At 42.9% G+C, this 22,301-nt stretch overlaps 2 protein-coding genes across 2 annotated transcripts in view; one reads left to right on the forward strand and one right to left on the reverse strand.

The window, feature by feature from the left end:
• LOC311287374 (GTPase IMAP family member 8-like) overlaps positions 1–7,435 on the forward strand; it is a 39,644-nt gene extending 32,209 nt beyond the window's left edge. The window contains exons 3-4 of the mRNA XM_084404184.1: positions 5,331–6,083; positions 6,608–7,435. Coding sequence (XP_084260310.1) covers positions 5,331–6,083; positions 6,608–7,356 — 1,502 coding nt within the window. The 3' untranslated portion in view covers positions 7,357–7,435. The remainder of the gene's footprint in view (positions 1–5,330; positions 6,084–6,607) is intronic.
• Positions 1–22,301, reverse strand: part of LOC311287301 (GTPase IMAP family member 8-like) — a 446,844-nt gene that overhangs the window by 20,755 nt on the left and 403,788 nt on the right. The gene's annotated exons all lie outside the window — the stretch shown is intronic.

Genomic DNA, 22,301 nt, shown 5'->3' on the forward strand with positions numbered 1-22,301 from the left:
CAGGCTTTGGGTCAGTAGGCAGGCAGCAGAACAATCAGAATCCAGAATCAGGCTTTGGGTCAGTAGGCAGGCAGCAGAACAATCAGAATCAGGCTGGAGGTCAGTAGGCAGGCAGCAGAACAAACAGAATCAGGCTGGAGGTCAGTAGGCAGGCAGCAGAACAATCAGAAACAGGCTTTGGGTCAGTAGGCAGTCTGCAGACAATCAGAGAGAGTTGGAGATAGCAAGGGTCAGAGAAACACTCAGACATGTATAATAACAAAAACATATAATAAAGTTATTTCTCTACCTTAGTGGGACCTCTGGCACTGGGAGGAGGCAGCTAGTTTCTCGTAGTCAGGGCAGTAAGAGCTGGTTGCAAGTCTTAAGCAGGCCAGAAGGTGGTCATCAGTCATTGTAGATCTGTACTTTGACTTGATGATTTTCATGTGAGAGAAAGCACACTCACACAAGTAGGTTGACCCGAAAAGTGCTGTCAAGTTGAAAGCACATTTTCTGAGGTTGTGATACTTTTGTTCAGTCAGTAAGTACCAGAACTCTCCATTCATGTCAGATGTTGCCCTGGATTTGATCTCAATGTCATTTTGCAGTGTGAGGATCTCATTCTCAACAGCAGTGTTATCTAAGTGGAACAGTGATACAATTTTGGAGGCAACACAATCCACATCAATACTTGGACCAAATGGAAAACACAGATAGCTGGCAACAGGCTCGATGGATCCAAAATCTGTAAAGCGCCTCTCAAATTCTAACAAGATGCTCTGAACTTGCTCCTCAAAACGTGCACTGTCAAGCTGCACAAAGTCTTTGCCCTGACGCTGAAGTTCTGCCTGCATGTGAGGAAAGTTCCGTAGGTCATAGCGTTGCAGCCTATTTGAAAGCAGTTGTAGCTTGCTTTTAAATGTGTTTACTGCACTGATCATGTTGATTACATGTTTGTCTTTACCCTGCAGCTCTAAATTAAAACCATTCAGCAGGTCAGTGAGATCTGTCAGGAACGCTAAATCCAATAGCCACTGGTAGTCCTCTAGCTGGGCATATTCTGCATGTTTCGAAAACTTCAGAAAATCTTTGATTTCAGGCAACAACTCTGAGAATCTCGCTAAAAATTTACCTCTACTCAGCCATCTAACATCTGTGTGCAGCAACAGGTCTGTGTGTTCTGCACCGGTCTCCTCCAAATGAGCACGGAATAACCTTCTCTGTAGACTCCTGGCCCGAACGGAGCACACAATCTTCATTGCAACATCCATCACTTCTTTCATGTTTAAAATCTTACTACATAATGCCTGCTGGTGGATTATACAGTGGTAATTAAGGAAGTCCGGGAAATATTCACTCTGTTTGCACAATGCAATGAATCCGCTGGTACGGCCCACCATTGCTGGAGCACCGTCCGTTGTGATAGAGATGAGTTTGAAGAGGGGCAATTGGGTCTTGTTGACAAATTCCATGAAAGCTTGGAAAATATCTTCGCCTCTTGTGTGTCCTTTCAATGGTAAAATGGTGAGCAGCTCTTCTTTTGCACCCATGTCTCCAAAAACCATTCTAATGAAAACACATAGTTGTGCCACATCAACAACATCAGTTGACTCGTCGAATTGAAGAGAAAAACATTTGCACTGTTCAACATCCTTCCTTAACTGCTCCTCGATATCCTCTGCCATTCCCTCACATCGCCGTGTAACAGTGCCACGGGATAATTGCACATCCTTAATGGCAGCTATGATGTCACTTTTATTCTTAAAGTCACCAAAAAGTGCGTCTGCAGCCTCAACAAACGCTTCTTTCACAACTTCGCCGTCCTTGAAAGACTTCTTGTGTTTTGCAAGAACATGACTGACACGAAAAGATGCTATAGTTGCAGCCTTACCCTTGGTGTTTGGCCTGGTAAAAATTGACTGCTGTGCTGCTAACTGCCCCTTCAATTCCCGGACTTTTCGGGTGCGTAGAGCTGATTTAGCCGGGAAATCTGCATCATAGCTTTTGTGCACGGTCTTGAAATGCCGCTCCAAATTGCCCTTCTTCGGTAAGGCCACACTTGAATTACAAATAAGACAGATGGACTTCGAATTTGAATAAACAAAAAAGTAATCCTCTTCCCAGTCAGAATGAAAATGATAAGTTTTCGGTTTTTTGGCTTCTGCCATAGTTGTGTTTTATTTTTCTGACGTCGCGACTCTCAACGTCTCCATAGTAACAGTGAGTAGTGGCGCGAATGAGGTGAACGTCGGGAGCTCGCATATCTGAAGAGCCGACTCTTTTTAAAAAAAATATAGCCTGTAGAAATTAAATAATTATGTAATAATGAAATATTGAATAATTTTATTTAAAATAATAGTGTGTGTTCATGCTAGTTATAATCCTAGAGTGCTGGTTATAACAATAAAGAAGAGAGAAAAAGAGGGACCAGTTTAATCCTTTCAGTTATTTATATTTCTGAATATTTATTATTTTTTTCTTTAATATGGGTTCTATTATATTATTGTTTTGAATGTTGTTTCTATACATTAAAAAGATGTAATTTAAATGGAAAGGTTTAGTATTTTTTTGTAACAAATCAAGGCATTTAAAAAAAATGGTTAGACATTGTTTAACAATTTTATTAGAATTGTTTTCACACCTATCATAGTCAAAGTCATAGTTAAAACATTTATTTTTTTAAAGAGCCGTTTGTCACCCAAAAGAGCCGGCTCTTTTCAGTGAGCTGAGTCAACGAGCCGGAATGCCAGCGAGTCCCTACTAATAATGTAACGTGCCTAGCTAAAATCCTGGCTGAATTCAGATTAGCTCCTAACATAGCCTACTACTCTTGCTATTTCTGACATGTATTTGAAATAGTATGAGTATGTTAGTATGCGATTTCGAATTCAGCCCATAATTTCTTCGCTGTTATTTTTTTCATAAATCAATGCTATTGGTCAAACTTTATGTCTGTCAGTGAATTTCAGTGAATTTTACAAATAGTTTACAACCAATGAAAAGAATTAAAACAGCTTGTGTTAAATCTTGTTACTTGTTACTTGTTAAATCTTGTTACGCACACGGTGCGAGTTCGGACACTCGGGAGGTCGTGAGTTGCGAGTCAGTTTAACTGATAATCGCGTCAAAGCAGCTGGTACACGGCACGACTGTCCTGCACGAATTTTATCCCGAGCCGGCAGCAATCACGTGAGCTTTCGCGTTAAACACAGAGACCGTCAATGTTGCATGATGCAGGCAAAGCTCCAGATAGAAAAATGACAGAAATGTGTGTGCAAATGATTTGCTGAAAAGCAGAGAACAGTAGCGTTCCTTTCAACATAAAAACTTACAAGAGAGAGAGAGATAGGTGTGTCTCTCTCTCTCTGTGTGTGTGTGTGTGTGTGTGTGTGTGTGTGTGACAGTGTATGCGCACGCTGTATGGTTGCTGCCACTGAGGTATAGCCCCATCGACGTGGTTGTATGATTTGGCAATAGGGGACAGCTGGTGAAAATCGGGCCGACTCCCCGAATTTTTTTTAAAACATGTTTAAAAATTATCGGGAGGTCGAGGTGCTCATAACATGCTCAGCTCGGCTCGTCGGCTCGTAATTCCTCTCACACGCTGCGAGCATCACCGATTCCACTCGATTTCTCCCTAGTGAAAAAAATGCTCTGCGAGCTCGTAAAAACGGCAAAAATCGCACCATGTACGTCCGCCTTAGACTGTCAAGCAAAACCTCACAGCTCATAGCTCCTCTTAGCTCCGCCCCTCCTCCTTCGGCCAGCATAGCTGAACGTAATCAGTGATCTTGTAAGATTAAATAAATATATATTTTTATATAAGTACAGCGTTTTCTTTACTCAAGAAATACTATGTCTATAAAGGTTAATATATAATGTTTTTGAGGTCTGAGACGCAGGAGCGGTGAAGAGAGAGAAAGGGCAAACCAGAGTAGGCTACAATATAGCCTACTCTCGCGATCGACTGGAAAGCAGTCCGCGATCGACAGGTCGACCGCGATCGACTGGTTGGGCACCCTTGCACTACAACATGTGAAAATTACAATATTATACCTATAACTCAATTGTCAGGACATTAAGATAACTTTAAAGTCATTTTTCTCAGTTTCACACTCTGGTGAGTTAAGGTCTTTTGCCTTAGTAGGGCAGAGCTGATATCATCATCATAACCTTAAATGTTAAATTCAATGTGCTCTACCTTAGATTTTCATGTTATGTTATGTTATGTTATGTTATGTTATGTAAGGACATAAGATCAGCAGATCTTATACAGATTCTTAAATTTGTAAATCCACAGGGCCTTCATATTCACATAGGGCCCAACAGTAAGTTCCAGGGAGCCCTCATAGTCCAAGTGCCTTGTTTAAGAGGCCCTGTGTAGGAGAGAGACGTGGATCTCAGGTGCAACCCCCCACCCCCCCTTTAGGGGTTGTAAAGGAGTCAGTAAAGTTTCTTAAAAGTACTCCAAGTATTTGTTGGTCTGGTTACAACCTGTAAAAACAATGTTAAATCATTCCCAGCTAACAGATTTTTTGTTATAAGAACATTCTCCAAATATATTCAGTGTTGGTTCTGGGAACATAAAAAAAAAGTCCAGTTTTCTTGACGTTTATTTTGATTAACAATTCATCATTCTAGAAACGTTCATTCGTAACATTCCAAGAACATAGAAATGTCCAGTTTCCTTCATGTTACTACAGTGTTATTTAAGGTTAGTATGATGTTCCTGAAACATTCTTTCAATCATTCAAAAGAGAAATAAGAAGAAAAACTACAACTTTCTTCAGACACAGCCTTAGATGAAATAAAATGAAGATAAAAGAAGACATACATCTGTGAAGATCTCAGCAGAGGAGGATTACACAACTCCACAAACAGCATTACCAGCTTCACTTATTACTAACCAGACTGACTTTATTTCTGTCAGACGTCTACAGAAGTTTTTATTGAGAATTAACAGAGGTTTAGATGTTGATGTTTAGTTGAAAATGTTTAGTTTGTTTAGTCAGTGTTTGCTTTAGTTGGGCTCTTGATCATTGACTTTAAGTTTAAGTCTTTTTCAGTAATTGCAGTTGTTTTCAGAATACATTTCTGCATTGATAAAGCAGATCAACATGGCTGTTTTAACGCTCAAATGACTGTTAAATTTGCAGATCAACATTTATGTTCCCACTAAAATGAGCAGATAACACTCAATCAGAAAACATAGACTAAAGCATTGTAATTAAATATAAAATGACTGTATGGTTTTGTCAATATGATTAAAGGTAATTTTATAATTAGATGAAAGCAAACTTATTCTTAAACTTAATCTTAATTCTTTCAAAAAACGCTCTCTTTCACAGAGCCTGATGAACAACATGATTTAATGGATCTGAGGATTGTGCTGCTGGGAGTCTCTGGCGCTGGAAAGAGTCCAACAGCAAATGCAATACTGGGTCGAGAGGCATTTAAAGAAAGCAGAACCAGAGAGAGTGAGATACAGAGAGGAAGAGTAGAAGACAGAAACATCTCCATCATCGACACTCCAGGATTCTTCAACCCTCGACTGACTGATGAAGAGCTGCAGAAGCAGATGATGAAGAGCCTGGATCTCTCCAATCCTGTTCCTCACCTGTTCCTCCTCATCATCAATCTGGAGACTTGCAGAGAGGAGCAGAGGAACGTTGTGGAGCAAATCCTGGAGAACTTTGGGGCTCAAGCTATGAGGTTCACTATGGTGCTGTTTATTGGAAGAGAAAAAATATCCAGAAAAGAATGGATTCAAATCATTGAGAGTGAAAATATTAAAGAGCTGCTGAACTACTTTGAGGGAAGACATCACGTGATAAACAGCAAAAGTGAATGCGATCCCTACCAGATCAAAATGCTCTTAAAGAGTATTGATGAAATGGTGAAGAACAATGGAGGACAGAACTACAGCCATAAGATCTACCCGAAGGAGGAGGAGATGAAACAAGAAGTGAAACTGAATAAACTGAATCTGAGAGAGAAGGATTCTGCAGACCAGGGAGATCTCAGGAAACAGGTGAAGAGCCAGGAAGAGATGGAAGGACTGATACAGAAGATTGCTAGAGAAAGTTTGCATTTAAAATTGGGTACATATTTAGCCATTTGTGGTTTTATTTATTTTAATTCTGAGAGATTTTCACGTAAAAAGGTAAATTATTTGTAAGTGATAATCTATGGCTCGTTGTGCATTGATTGGAGGCAAACAAAAAACACGATATGGAGGCAAAGAACCACCAACACCTGGCCATGAATTATCCTAAAGGGGTGGTTGATTATGATTTCACCTTTTTAACTTTAGTTAGTGTGTAATGGTGTGTAAAACACCCCTCTAATGGTGTACCATTACTATGACTTTTCTAGAAATCACACTTTTAAAATTAGCTGACCTCATACAACATATCCAGGTTTTTCAAAACAATTGAAACCCTGGTTATTTGATGGGAAAATTGTTGAGGGGGTAAATTAAAATAATGCTAATTAACTTATTTTATATACTTATTCTGTCTTATTAGTCATTTTATGTAATTTCGAGGCCCACTGAGTAAAGGGCCCCTATTAAGCATCATTTTTAAAGTGTAAATAACATTTTAAATTCCTCTCTCTTTATCAGATCTGAGGATTGTGCTGTTGGGTAAAACTGGATCAGGAAAGAGTTCAACAGGAAACACCATCATCGGCGACTCTGTGTTTAATCAAGGTTGTTCTGCTAAGTCTATGACTAGACACTGTCAAGGATGTGTGACTGCAGTGGAGGAGGATAAAATCATCTCAGTGATCGACAGTCCAGGACTTTATGATACGTCAATGAGTGAAGAAGAACTCAAGAAAGAGATTGTGAAGTGCATCTACATGTCTGCTCCTGGTCCTCATGTGTTTCTGCTGGTCATCAGACTGGATGTGAGATTCACAGAAGAAGAGAAGAAAACAGTGAAATGGATTCAGAAAAACTTTGGAGAAAAAGCTTCTCATCACACCATCATTCTGTTCACTCACACTGATCTTCTGAAGGGGCTTTCATTAGATGAATATATCAGTGAAAGTGATGATCTCAAGGCTCTTGTTGATGAGTGCGGTGGCAGATTTCACTCATTCAACAACGAAGACACGAGTAATCGCTCTCAGGTCACAGAACTGCTGAAGAAGATTGATGAAATGGTGAGGATCAATGGAGGACAGCACTACACTAATGAGAGATTTAAAGAAGCCCAGAGAAGGATTAAACTAGAGGCTTTAAAACAAAAACTGAGAGACCATAAGAAAACAGCACGAAATGTGGCAGCAGGAGTGGCAACAGGAGTGGTAGCAACAGTAGGAGCAGCAGCATTAATAGCAGTTGCAATATTAAAATCAGGGCCATAGTTAATCTGATTGAACAACAAAGGCCTAATCTTCATATACTCATTTCTAATTTCATTCTCTAAAGGATTTGATGAGAATTGGATTTATGCGTTTTTTGAGATTGCCATGTTCAGGATATACTGTATGATATGTATATTGATTAATTAATCTGTTGTATTGTGATTGTAAAAACCTGAAAATATATCTCTCATTTCTTTCTAAACAAAAGTGCTATTTTATAGACAAAGTAATTTCTATATAAACAAATTCAATACATTTACTTTTTTTTACACAACAATTCTTCCTGGTTCTCGAATCTGATTGGCTGAGAGCCTTTTCCAGCCGATATTCACCCAGTAACAGCACTCTAACCATTGATAAGTTGGGGAGATTTAATAATCAACAATATTATTGATCTCCTGCATTGACACCATTATATGAGAACTGAACTGAGCTGGACGATGACATCCTGGTTTTCTCCAGAGATGTAATATACAGTATATAAATGAACTAAATATCGTTTTACAAAAAAAAAAAATCACTGAACTTACTTAAGGTGGATTGTGATGATATTTTCTTCTAGAAGCAAACTTTGTTGCATTATTTTCCTGTTTTCTCTTTAAGCTGCTTTGATACAATCTGTATTGTAAAAAGCACTCTATAAATAAAGGAGACTTGACTTGACCGTTTCACTGTTTGTATCACTCCGCTTGCTGCGACTGTCATGGCGGTCGAGCAAATCCAATTTTTTTTTTTTTATACTACTGTAGGATTATCCTTGAACGGTCCATTTCATATTAACCCAACACCACATTCCACAGTTCGGAATGATTCCCCAGTGAATCATTAGTAAGTCATAAAACACAGTCATGGTGCCGAGATGGCTAAAGGAGATGTCACCCCCCTTTCCCTTGTTGTGTGTGTCTAATCTCAAACCAGCGATGCCAGGACAGCAGGAAAAGATTCCTCTTTGTTCCACAAACTTAAGACCAAATGGCCAAGAACCCTGTGGTGACCCCAATGCATAAATCCACAGCCTTATCAGGAAACGAAGGATGCTAAAGCATTCTTATGGCCCAGAATCACCACAAACCCTAAACCAGGGGACACCCCCCTTTCTGCAGTTGTAAATTCCAGAGACTTTCGTCTCCAAAACCAATAGACTGAAATTAACCCACTTGTGGTTTAATACAAACAACGATCTCAAAATTGCTTCCAATAAGCTGAATTGATCACCAGTATTTACCTCACATATATCTTAAGTATCATGTATATTTTATGTAACCTGTGGAGTTCTTTCTGTGTGTTTAACTTTCATTACAGCCTATTTGTAAGGTTTTCTACCTCAGTTATAGGAACTAATCACCAGAAGTTGCCTCATACATGTGTATTCTCTGTATTATGTATGCTGTATATTACTGAAGTTAATTTTGTGTGTTAAACACTTATCACAGCGAAATCCTTATTTAGTTCCACCTCCACTATGGGAAGTATATGTATTTTGGTACCTACTTGATGGGTAAATGATTTCTAGAATGTTGATATAAAGTAGATGTGTGTAGGACGCACCATATTTAAACTATTAAGTTTACTTATTAAAGCGTTTAACTAAACTCTCAGGAGTTTGGGCACACGTGATCATGTGGACTTCACGCTAATTACATGCAAGAACCGGAGAACGGGGCGTAGGTCCCGCCCAAGACAATATCTGATTGGCTGTCGCACTAGGAAGGACGGGTCAGATGGACACGCTTATAACCCAATGACAAGCAGTTATGAGTTGCTTTTTGCCTTGCTTTTTGCCTGCCTTGTGCCTCGCTTTTGCAGTGACTTTTGCTCTTGCTGACCTTTCCATCGTCCAGCGTGTATGTTTACATACTCTTCAAACCACCAAGAGCTCACGCAAAACTCATCAACTCTTCCGTAAGATCCTTCGTTGAACTTCGTCAAAGAAACCCCTCTCAGAGTCGCTCCAGATTCAGAGGAAACTCCGTTGCATAGCAACCCTCAATCCAGGAAATCCCGCGAACGAAGCGCCACCCGGCAAAGCCAACCAACCACTCACCATCGAGTGTTGTCCCTCAGAACGCATCATCGACCGACTGCCAGCCAATCAGCGCCGAAGAGATTCCCTCTCCGGCAACTTCGTCACAGGGAACGCACGCGCTCAGGAGCATCTAAACGCAAGTACACAATATCTCCTAATTCTGGCTGAACTGGTGCAAATCTTATTAAGAAAACGAACTAAGATTAAAGTGCTAGTAGGTTGATTCTCTCAGGTTGCGGTCAAGAAATAGTGTCTAACGCTAGACATTTGGGACTCCATTCACACTCCGTTAATAACATCACTATCTGTCACTATTTGAATGAATGTTTGTGTGTTCTCGTTAGTTTAGTTTGTGTGTATTAGAGTAGTTCAATAAAGTCTTGGTTGATTTTACATACAAGCGTCTTGTGCTGTGTGCTTACAAGTTACTGCCTTAAACTGTAGATTTTGCTACCTTGCTCATATTAATCAGTTATCATAACTTTGTGATATTATTACCGTAGGCCACGGGATAATATTCTGTCCAGAATTGATAAAATACCCTAATCTCAACTTATCGGTGGACGAATAGTTGATAAAGTGTTAAATATTAATTCTGAATAATTTGCATAATAATTCCCTGTAATTCAATCCCCTTTGAGTTATATTGATCCTATTCCCTTATTAATCTTACATATTTATGGTGGAGAAAAATGCTGGCAGTTTAAACTAAATTGTAAGCACAAAACAAGTCATTTGTGATTGTATCTAATCTATTGGTCCGGAAAGATAGATTAGAGACACAGGAAAACGAGTATTTTATTGTTGACGTTAAGAGCGCATAACAGGGCGTTGTGTGAATGAATGGAAATCTAAACTCACGTTTAGTTTGTATAAGTGTTTTGTTGTTATTGTTGAAACTGCAGTAAACGAATTTAAGATTGTCTGTTGAGACAAAAGAAAGTCGCCTTACAGCGCACCAGGACAGAAGTAAGCGTGTTCCTTACTTTCTTCCTAAAAGGCCTTGTTATAGCTATATTGATTAATTATTGCGTGTTCCAATATTAAATCAACTAAGCTGTCTCCCTAGGTTGACATTAGAGTAGCTAACTAATGTACCTGTTTGTATTGACTCACTTGGTGAAGTAGATACTGTTACTCGTGAAACACTACGTGTCCGAGTCTGATTTGAATGGGAGTTTTGTTAATCTTGATCAAGTAAATTGATGCAGTAAATCCTGCATGCTGTGTTGCGTGTCCACAGAAACTGACACGAAGAATTCCGATCCGCCGAGATCGCAATAACGTTATTGTTTTAACAGTGCATCTGCAGTGCACGAAATATTTTGCCTCACTCACAAAGAGCTGAGATTTATTGAGCGCTATATCGTAAAGAATAAGCGCCCAGTGTTTGTGTAATACAGAAATGCGCCGCCATTTCATGTAATGTTTTGAACTTTGTCTGCACGCAGACATACCCACGTGCGTCTTGAACTGTATGGCTGTGCGTGACCATAGTAACAGCCGTGACACGGAAGTCTTAAAAGATTTTCGGGTTGACCCTCAAGTGCGCATGCGCGCACTGTTGTAAACAACTCAGGTGTTCACGGAAGTCTATGCTAAAGCCATTAGCCTCGTAGGTTAGCGCAAGCATTGGTGTGGCTCGCTGAAGCTGGATGCAGTGTGTTGTGTAGCAGTGTTGAAATGATTTAACCTTTTCACATCTCCACTCTAACAATCTGTGAACATTCCCATTTTATGTTTTACTCTTTTTCACCTCCCTCTCCCCATTAAAGGAATATTGACTCAAAAGTATTGAATTTGTGACGAATCTACAATTAACTAGAGTTAAATCTAGGCTAATCGTAATCACCAATACCCTAAGCATTACATTGGCAATAGCTCTTCAATTGTGTAATAGGAAATCTTGACCTTCAAAGTTTAAGTAAACCAGTTACCAATTAGATCAGCCATTTTATTTTTCTTCATTTTTGTATTATTTTATTATTATTATTATTTTATTTTTCCTTCATTTTTTTCCCCTTTATTTTATTTTATTTATTTACTCTGCTTTGTTTATTTCCCACTTTCATTTGTTTTCTCTCTCATTCTATACCGTCATAAGCGGTTCCTTTGCATGTTAATTATTATTAACGCTTGGATTACACTGTTAGTCTCATTTCTTTTAAATAAATAACGAGGAACTTCATCGTTCATTTGTTTTAAATAAAGAGACGACAATAATTAAAATTTTGTTTATTTACTTTTAATTTTACATTAATTTTCTTTTCTTTTTATTTTCTTTTATTTTTATTTTATTTTTGATTAATTTTGTTTTCAAAATCTCCTATTGCCAGTATTGTTTTCCCTTCCGCTCCATTTTCCCTTCTCCTATCTTCAGTGGGAGCAGTAATGTATTTATTGACATAAATGTATAGATAAAACACTCTGCGAGTTTAATGATAAAGTGGAAACAACTCCCTTTTTACATTGTTTTATTTAGGTGTGCACCAAATAAAAGCAGCCTTTAATCGCAGTAAGGTTTAGTGGATTAGCATATTACCATAGCATAACTATTGGTCAACTAGATCCACATGCTAATTGAGTCAGTATCCCTTCCCTCACTTGCATTTAACTCCTTCCTTGTCTTTTCTGCTCTTCTCTCTTCTACCCATGATATTTCTGGAACTGAACCTGTGAGAATCAATGAGTAATTACAGGAAGTTTTCAAAAGAAATTGTTTGCAAACATTCTGTTCAGTTTTAACAGTCGTGTGAATTCACCCTCCTTGCACCGCACGCTACCCTACATTTTTGGCATCCTACACAGTCGAATAAATTGCTGAATAAGTAAATAAATTAATAAATAAATTGATAGGAGGAACAATAAACGACTACCGCTCACTTAACGCATTCCAAAAAAAAAAAGAGCATGTAACAGGTGTATGGTGTCGATCCTATAAGAAGGAGCACGATTATTGTCGTTAACACTTTCTTTCTACCAGGAGGAAGTTATAACAACAATAATACACAGAATTAAGAGATTCCAGGTACCTTTCAATTTGACCTTCATTGAAGTATCTCTATTGAATTATTTACAAAAAAAAAAAATATTCATTACTATTATTTTAGTTTTAGTTCTTTGTTTCACAGCCCTGATTGCTATCTGTCTTTGAGTATCACCTTGCTTTGTCTGGTCTTTGCTCACTCTCCCTCCTCTCAGCTGTATCCTCCAAGCTGTATGCACTCTTTTCTCCCACAGAGACTACAAGTAGCAGTACACGTCAACGGAGGCCCACAGTTCCAGCAAACCACACTTAACCACCCATCACATACTTAGCTCACACACACTTTCACAGATCTGTGCCAGTCTCTTTTCCAGGTTTTCCCTACCTTGTGCCAACATGTCTCGCACTGATGATCACACCACCCACTGGGAAGACTTAGAGAACTGGTTAAGTATCGTGACATGCAACTTCTTGCCCCAGGCTGCCAACAACCTACGACAGCACACGCAAGAACAACTGGATGCCAACATCTCTGACATCACAACACAGGATCCAACTCGCAGCTACAACCACAAAGAGATAGCAAAGATCACTGGGTCCCTAAGTCACACGCTGATAGCCTCACTCAAGCTGAGCGATGAGCAAGAAGCTCACCTCCAGGAGCAGCTGACTCGCGCAAAACAACGCATCAAGCAGTTAGAACTGGAAGCACAGGACCAACAGGAAGGGTCCGATGAGGTGGAGCCAGGCGCCAAAGAGGAAATCGAAAGGCTTCAAGAAACATTGACAACCACCAACAGAGAATTAGAACAAGCTAAGGCGGCCCAAGAAGATCTGGCCAACAAGTTACAGTATGCAGAGCAGCTACTGGAAAAAGCCAAGGCTGACTTCAGAGACAAGAACAGCCGAATAAAGGCCCTTGAAAACCATCTTGAAAGGTCACGAAATCAGATCAGCGACTTGACTCAACAGCTCGACTATGTAAAAGAAGAATCCGACTCAATCAGAGAGGAACTCAAGCATGCGTATGAGCTGCACCCTGAGCCAACCAGGACAAGGCGTCCTCTGGTCTCACCCCTGCCCAGCAGAGCTGCGTCCCCTATCCTGGGACTGCCACATCAAAGGAAAAGTGAAGAATCACCACCAAAGCCCTATCCAGCTGTCATGGAGGAGCGCTACCCTGCTGACAAGAGAAGGGGGCCTCTCCGAACCGACTACGAAGCTGCACATGGCCTGGAACTCAAGGACCTTGACAAACTGGCCAGGAACATCAACAAATTCACCCCAAATGTGGCAGGAAGTCAAGATGTCCAGGCCTACCTGCAAGATATTGAATTCCACTTGGAAATGAGATCCAACGTGACAGACAGAGACAGACTTTATTTGCTTCGAACAACATCCAGTCCTGAGGTGCGAAGTTTCTTGGATAGACAGCCTACACACACCAAGTCAGACTTCCACCTCCTCCGAGAAGCCCTAATTAAAGAATTTGCAGACCCAGAGGCAGACCAAGGACTGGTGGCCGCCCTAGAAACCAAACAAGGCCGGCATGAGACACCCCAAGCCTTTTACAACAGACTCAGACGAGCGTATTTTGGTGCACGTAATGAACCTGACATGGAAGAGGACTTGAACTTTAAAACCCTCTTTCTGAGAAACCTCCACCCTGGAGTAAGCCACCACCTAGGCGTCATGGCCTGTCCTCGCACAATGACTACACAACAGTTGAGGGATTTGGCCCACAAAGCCTATGGCAAACAAAAGATGGCCTCAGAAAAGGGAACCAAACCACCAGCAGTTTGTGATTTCAACACTCAACATCAAGGATTAGCCCTAGAGGGCACCCAGCATCACGAGAGCACCAAGCTGCCATCTAAAGAACAGAGACAATCCTCTTTCAGAAAAGAACGGGACTCTCATGACAGTGTCAGACCCAAACAACCAAACAATCACTGGCACAAGCAACGAGACCCGCCACACACGTCTGGACACCACTGGGAGAAATCATGGGACCAGTCATGGCCGCACGAAAACCGCTGGGATAATTCATGGAACCAGACACGGTCATATGGAAACTCAAAAGGAAAAGGTTCATGGGAGGCCAACTGGACGTCTAAAGGAAAGCGACACACGCGCCCAGGAACAACTAGCCCAAGGGGTCGACGACGAAATCCACCCAGGCATCAATCAGACCAAGCCCACACTGAGTCCACACAAGAACAGCAGACTGCACCAGGTATCAGTTCACAAGAAATGATGCAGATGTTCATGAAAGAATTCTTCAAACGCAATGAAGAGGACAGGAAATGGGAAAAGAAAGACAAGTCAGACTCAGCGTGACTAGAGGCGAAGCAAGGGAACAGCGACCACCTGGTACACATCAGCCAGAGCAATAACCACCTCTCTCACATTCACCACCCTCAAAACACAACAAGTAACGCTGCCATAACACCATTGTCAAGGAAACAAGAGACTGGACCTGAATGCCTAGCAACAGATTCAGAACCTGATCCGACACATGTCAACTCATACCACGGAAACCTCCAAGAACCAGAGGAGGATGGAACCACTCAAGTACCAGAAAGCGCCATCTTGGTTGTCTGTCACCCCTGCGAGCAACAGCAAACAAACCACAACACTCTACCTGTCTCAACCCAAACTCCAGTTCCTCAACTTCTGGGTGACCTCATCGAGAAAGGTGTGGCAAGGAAGTTCTACCTCTCCATCACACTAGAACACCATGTCAAACTAGAGGCCCTAGTAGACACGGGAGCCGACATCACCCTAATGTCCACTCAGCTCTTAGAAGAAATTCAAGAAAGAACCAAAAGAACCAGTGGAACTCTCAGACTTCAAAAGTGTGCACTCAATGTTCAAGCCTATTCCCACACGGGACTGCGGTTGGAGCAGGTGGCCCCAATCCACCTGACCGTCGGACCAATGAGCCTTATACACCCTGTGTACATCTCGCCGTTGGACACATATCCCCTTCTCATCGGCAAAGACCTGCTGAATCGGTTTGAGCCCTTAATAGACTTTAAGCAACTAAAGATATGGGCCCAAGTTCGGGAGCCCCTTCCCTTTCACTCACAATGCTCCACAGAAGCGCAGTGTCAAGTCACAGACACTGGTTCCAGCTCACTGAGCGAAAACTCAAGCCCAAGACAAAAGCAAGTCTCAAACTTGGTGCCACATGGCAAGAGTCAAACTTCTCTTCTGTGCGCATTCAAAACCACAGAACCAGGCTCAAATGGCTTTCAACTGATGACAGCTATAGACATTCAAGGCATGACAGCACCTGACTCTGTGCTAGCCCTATGGGCCGAAAACTCAGCCATCAGCCTGAAGCTCTTCAGAGCCTTAACACTAGAAGTCCCAGAGAGCAGCCATTTGGCTTTTCTACCTATAAAACCCGCAGGACAGCCGATGGGCTGGAAGGCTTTAGGCTAATATCCTTAATCAGCTGTGAACGGTTGCTTTTGTTATGTAAACGATGTGGCATGCTGAGCCACTTCAAGGAAACTTGTGTTTCACTTTGCCATCTTAGGGAGAAATCAACACACGTTTTTTTTTTTTCTTTGTTGCTGAGATTTATTGATAAAAACAGTACAAAATAAAATAAAAAAGAAACCAACCATTTGTACACATATTTACAAATAATATTAAAAAGTGAGTGAGTACATTCCAGCAATCACTCACAATCCTGGCACTGCCATGGTATCTCCCGTCTGCATTTACCACATGTGTATCTGTAGCAGTGAACACATCGCACAGTGGCATGATTGTTCTTGCATTGGTGTTTGACCTGACACATGGCTCTTTTTCCAGGGCTAGGTGTGGAGGGTTGTGTCCGAAGCAATTGTTCTTTTCTTGCCTTCTTCGCACACATATGAGAGTTAGCCAACTCTCTTGCAAGCTCCACCAGGAAGTCCACCCGTCTTTCCTGCCTTCCGGTGCATGCTTGATACAGCACATGTGCATTCAGTGCTGCCATGTCAATCATGTTATAGAACACGGCAACTGGCCAGCGCCGTGTCCCTGTGCGGACAATGTACTCCCGCACCATCTGGTCCATCACATCCACGCCGCACTTTGTGGTGTTGTAAAGGGTGACAGTGTTTGGCTTCCTTTTGGTGGTATTATCAGTCTGAACCACGCTGTGCACGCTGCTAAGAATGTAGACGGTCTTCTTCCGTTTGGCCGCATGTACGCCGTCAGCGTAGCAGCAGTGGTTGAAAACACCTAATAAATAAGATAAATTGTTATTTTCATAGCACTTTTACACACAATGACACAATGACACACTTGGCGGTGTTGATTCTAAAAATTAGAAACACAAACATAGAACCACAAAAGACCTGCAACATACCTGAGTGGTGAATTCATTGCGATCTGTGTGTCTAGCGGATTGAGGGATTTCCCGGCGAATCTTGTTGACTGTGGCGAGGATGGTGGTTTTCCGGCTAAGAAGTTTATGCGCAAGTGCCCAAAACTTGATCCCAAAACTTGTCAGGTTTAGTTGCAATATACTGCAGGAAACAGCAGCGAGTCTTTGACGGGAAAAGCTTATCATCAACGGTGATATGTAGACCAGGGTTGTAGGACGTGATGCAATTGGTGACAAATCATCCCCACACACTGGAAATTGCAGCAAACTTATCAGTCTTTGCTCGATCACTCCGGGTGGACCTGTCATCAAAGCGTAGGTGTCGCATGATGTCTTGGAAGCGGTTTCGTGGCATTGTTCCAATGATATGTGGGTTTCCCAGGTTTGCTGACCAGCAGTCACGTAGTGATGGAACCTTGGTAAGCCCCCGCAAGATGACAATTGCAATAAATGCCATTAGTTCAGGGAGGGCCATGAACCAATGAACATGCTCCGTTTCCTGTGCATGTTGAATAGTCCATTCTTGAATGCTATGAAGCATGTCAAGAGTGATGAAACACTGGAAGCTCTGAAGGCGACTCGAGATACTTTTCCTGGCCTTAGCCGTTGGCTCTTCATCTGCATTTATTGGGGTGAAAGGGAGACGCGTCCCCACCTGTTCTTCACGCAACACTGTGCCATATTTCGCTGTCTCTGTCAGGTCAGTCCCCAAACGGGCTCTCTTTTTTGGTTGAGGAGCAGTCTCCTCATCTGCAGTGTGAACAAATTCAAATTGTGAGCAATGGAAAAGTCAAATGATATCACAAATGCATGCATAGATACTAATAATAATTCCAGTATCTCCTTCTCTGTATCGGAATAATGTCTGAAATATCTTCCTAAATAAAAAGATACAACTAAAGCAAAGAAACAACTAATAATGTTTTGCACTTCAGATGGCAGTGAATGTCTGCTAAGTAGTACAAACAAAAAAGTGGACAATACAAAAAAGGCAGAGTAAATATTTATGTCACTCCACTCTGCTTTTTTGGTGTTTTCCACTTACTGGTTTGAAATGAAATAGGAAATAATATGAAATGAAACTTAACCTGAAGACAGATCAGACAGCTCTGAGTCCGAATCCGGCTGAAGTTCTATGTCTTCTCCATCTGAGTCACAAGGGTTTACTTCACTCAGGATCATTTCCAAGGCCTGCCGAGTGGTGAGTCTTGTCTGCGTTTTCTTTTCTTGGAGAGGAGGTTCGTACACCACAGAATTCTTGAGGGCACTGAAGTAGTAGGCTATGTGCAGTGAGATTTTACCCACCTCAGCACAAAAGGAATTACCTCTCATTTGAGAGCAAGCTGCATGCAATTAGATGTGCTAATTCATACCTGTTTACACCTGGGCAAGACCCTACATGCCAATGTGAGACTTGGTCAATCAAGTTCTCTGCTTTTAGCAGCCCTCCCTCCCCCACACATACAAACAAGCCACCAGCAACCATTCACACACACACCCCCAACCCCCCTGCAGATTGCTCAGGTAATGACCACATTTACACATGAATTGATGCTAATGATAGCCAAAAGACTAACCAGTTAGCATCCACTTGGCTAAAGGAGGGTTACAAAACTCTGGGACTTCTAGTGTTAAAGAAAGACAAACCTGAACTGCTACATGCCACCAAGCATAACCGCTTCCCTTTGAATCCATGCTCCTTAACCATGATTACCTCTAAGACTGTCTGTGCCTTAGACATGTGCTGGAACGACAGACACCTAAGTCACTACTTCCTCGTTGTCCCCGACCTGCCACACGATATCTACATCGGAGCAGACATTATGGTCAGACTCAATGCCTACGTGGACACTTTGAACGAAGCTATATGGGCTCCCTTGTCTCGCCAAATAAGCACTTCAGTCAACCTCAAGAATCTCCAATCTGGGCAAACCATACCAGAAGTATGTGCCACGACCAATGAACAGGAGGTAACGATACCTGCCTACACCAAGAGTGTCAGTGTCCGCCTCAACATGCGACCTGGCCAAAACCTCAACCACAATCTGGGCTTCTTCGAGCCTTCCCGTAACTGCTTAAAACTGGGACTGACTCTAGAAGCCACACCTCTCATGGAAGTGTCATCTCGTGCTGTGTATGTACTGTTCAACAACTGTACCGCCAACGACATCAAGATCCCCAGAGCAAGTCACCTCGGATGGCTCATCAGCCAAACATTCCATGACTTTGAGCTCTCTGTACCTGTCATAGGCCCCATACCAGCCCACTTACTGCCAGAAGAAAGCATTGACCACAGAGTTTTCACAGCACCCCTCAAAACCATTGCCATCACCTCCATCCTGCCAGTGTCCCAAGAAAACGTCTGCAGATCAGAACTTACGGATGACGCACACCTCGCTGTGTACACCATCTCAACACAACCTGTGACAGAACCAAACGAACTGGTAATCCCCACAGTCAAGGGCCTCTCCGACGACCCTACGGTGGAAGAGCCGTATGCAGGGTTCAACGCTCAGCTCCAACAAATTCTGAACGAGGCAGACGCCCTCCACAATGACACTGACCGACAGGGACTTCACAAAGTCCTGTATAAGTACAAAGACTCCTTTGCAAAAGACTCTTTGGACTGTGGACTCACCAACATCCACACGGTACGCATACCGACGCACCCAAGTGCGCCACCAACTTTTGTACGGCAGTACAAAATTCCCATTGCATCATATGAGCCCGTGCAGGAAATCATTGACTCAATGTTGAAAAACGGAGTCATCCGTCATTGCAACAGCACCTACTCAGCCCCCATCTGGCCAGTCCTGAAACCCAACGGCAAATGGAGGCCCACCATAGACTATCGTAAGTTGAACCAACAGGTGCCCTTATCACGATGGCCCATGACACAGCTAGACCAAGAAATTCCAAAAATCAAAGGTGCAACAATTCTTTCAACTCTGGACGTCGCTTCAGGATTCTGGACAATTCCTGTACACCCAGAGGACCAACACAAACTGGCATTCACCTTTGGGAACCGACAATACACCTTCACCCGGTGCCCCTTCGGGTATGCCAATTCACCAGCAGAATTCAATATCTTCCTCAACAAAGCATGCCCTGATGCACGAACCAGAGGCAACCTTATCTACGTGGATGATGTACTCATGAAGAGTACCAATGTCGCTGATCATCTGAAGGAGATAGATCATGTTCTGAACCAACTAACAAATGCAGGTGCAAAGATTGCTCTCCACAAAGGACAGTGGTGTAAAACCAAAGTAAACTATGTGGGCTTGCGCATCGGACCTCAAGGTATCGAGCCACAGTCGAGCCGCACCCAAGCAATTCAGAACATCAAAACGCCCACTAATGTGTCAGAACTTCGCAGCTTCTTAGGCGTATGCAATTACTCACGACAATTCATAGAGAACTACTCAGACATTGCACGTCCACTCACTTCCCTTCTCAAGAAGGACCAACCATTCGTGTGGTCAGAAGCTCAAGACCAGGCCATGAGTGAGCTAAAACAACGCCTCTGCTCTGCCCCATGTCTGGCCTACCCTGACCCAGGGAAAGAATTTTACCTGGAAGCTGGATTCTCCAGCCAATGTCTCAGTGCGGGCCTATACCAGCTCCACGACAGAGATAAGCGAGTGGTCGCCTATGCTAGCAAGACGCTGCTTCCACCAGAGTCCAAATACTCAGACTGTGAAAAGGCTTTGCTCTGCACGGTGTGGGCCATTCAACGTTTCTCAAACTACATTGGTGCCCAAAAGGTCATCATAGAGACATGCCACCAACCTGTAACTTTCCTTAACAGCCAGCGAATCAGAGACGGTGTGGTCACCAACGCTCGCATAGCCACATGGCTGATGACACTCCAAGGACGTGACGTCGAAGCACGCTATGCCCAAAACCACAAATCATCCTCAGGCAATGGACTGGCGGCCTGTCAAAACTGCTCCGACGACACCCCAAACGCATTACCTGAACCTAAAGAACCTCCACAACCAGCACAAACCAACCACAGATACTTTGAGGAGAACGTATGTCAAGGGATGCCCACAGCATATGTTGACGGCTGCTCATATAATCACCAGGGTAACCTCAAGGCGGGAGCAGGTGTGGTCTGGCTCAACGACAACCCCTGCCCACCACAACGGCTCCAACTGGGCCCTCACACATCACAATATGCAGAAATAGCAGCCATCCTCATCACCCTCCAAATTGCTGTGTCTCACGACATCAAAGAACTCCTCATCTGTACTGACTCAAATTATGCTCGACTGAGCTTCACATGCCACATACCAATATGGAAACAGAATGGGTTCAAAACATCCAACAACAAACCTGTCAAGCATCAAGATCTCTTCCAAGCATGCGACGACATAGTCACGAAACACGACATGCTCGTCTATTGGAAAAAGGTCCGCGGTCACTCACGGCAACCAGGGCAAGACAAAGACTACAACGACCAAACTGATGCCCTTGCCAAAGCTGGCGCGCTACATGGCGATCCTTGGATTTTTAAACCCCTCCCACCCAGCCCATGTGTTTCTGTCATCACACGCCGACAGCACACACAAGCCGTGCAAAACCCCGCCTCCTCCCAAATCAGCATCTCACCCCAAATTTCCAATGACGACATTATAACTCTCCAAACTTCGGATGCAGCCATCCAAACTATTGTTAATCACCTCTCTGACCCACAATCAAACCCCATAACCACCTCTGACCTTGCTGCTTCCTCTGACCTCCGGCATCTTAATGCACTCCTGCACATGCTACATCTAAAACATGGCATACTGGTATATGCCCCTGATGAACTCACTACGCCCAAGCTTGTTGTCCCTCAGTGCCAAAGGGGGGTTATGCTCACACATTCCCACGATGCACCATGTGCCGGACACCACGGCGCCAAAGCCACTTATGAAACACTAAGACAAGTGGCATACTGGCCTGGCATGCAGCAAGATGTAGCAGAGTATGTAAAAGGGTGCCTGGTGTGTTGCCAATTCCAACCGGCGAACCCGAACCACAGAGCACCACTACAGCGAAAAGGAATGTCCTTCCCATGGTCGGACCTCCAAATCGACTGGGTCGGACCCCTACCAAGGTCAGCAAGGGGTAACAAATATTTCCTTACCATCGTCTGTGAATTCACAAAATGGGTAGAGTGCCTTCCCGCTCCCAATGATACAGCTCAAACCACGGCCTGCCTCCTAATGAACCATATCTTTTCAAGATTTGGACTGCCGCTGAGAGTGAACTCTGACCGCGGAACACATTTCACTGCCGAAATCATGCAGGAAGTCTGGAAACTCCTGGGCATACAGGCCAAGCTTCATATCAGCCACCACCCTATCGCCTCTGGGCAAGTGGAGCGTTCCAACCGAACCGTGGTCAGCATGCTAAAGAAGTATGTGTCTGCGAACCAAAAGGATTGGGATATCAAGCTCCCGCTAGTGCTAATGGCTATCAGAGCAACTCCTAACAAGTCCACTGGGGTGCCACCCTTTGAGCTAATGACGGGACGGCAAATGACACTGCCGCTC

This window comes from Rutilus rutilus, assembly GCF_951802725.1.
Source record: "Rutilus rutilus genome assembly, chromosome: 1".
In the NCBI taxonomy this organism is placed as follows: domain Eukaryota; kingdom Metazoa; phylum Chordata; class Actinopteri; order Cypriniformes; family Leuciscidae; genus Rutilus; species Rutilus rutilus.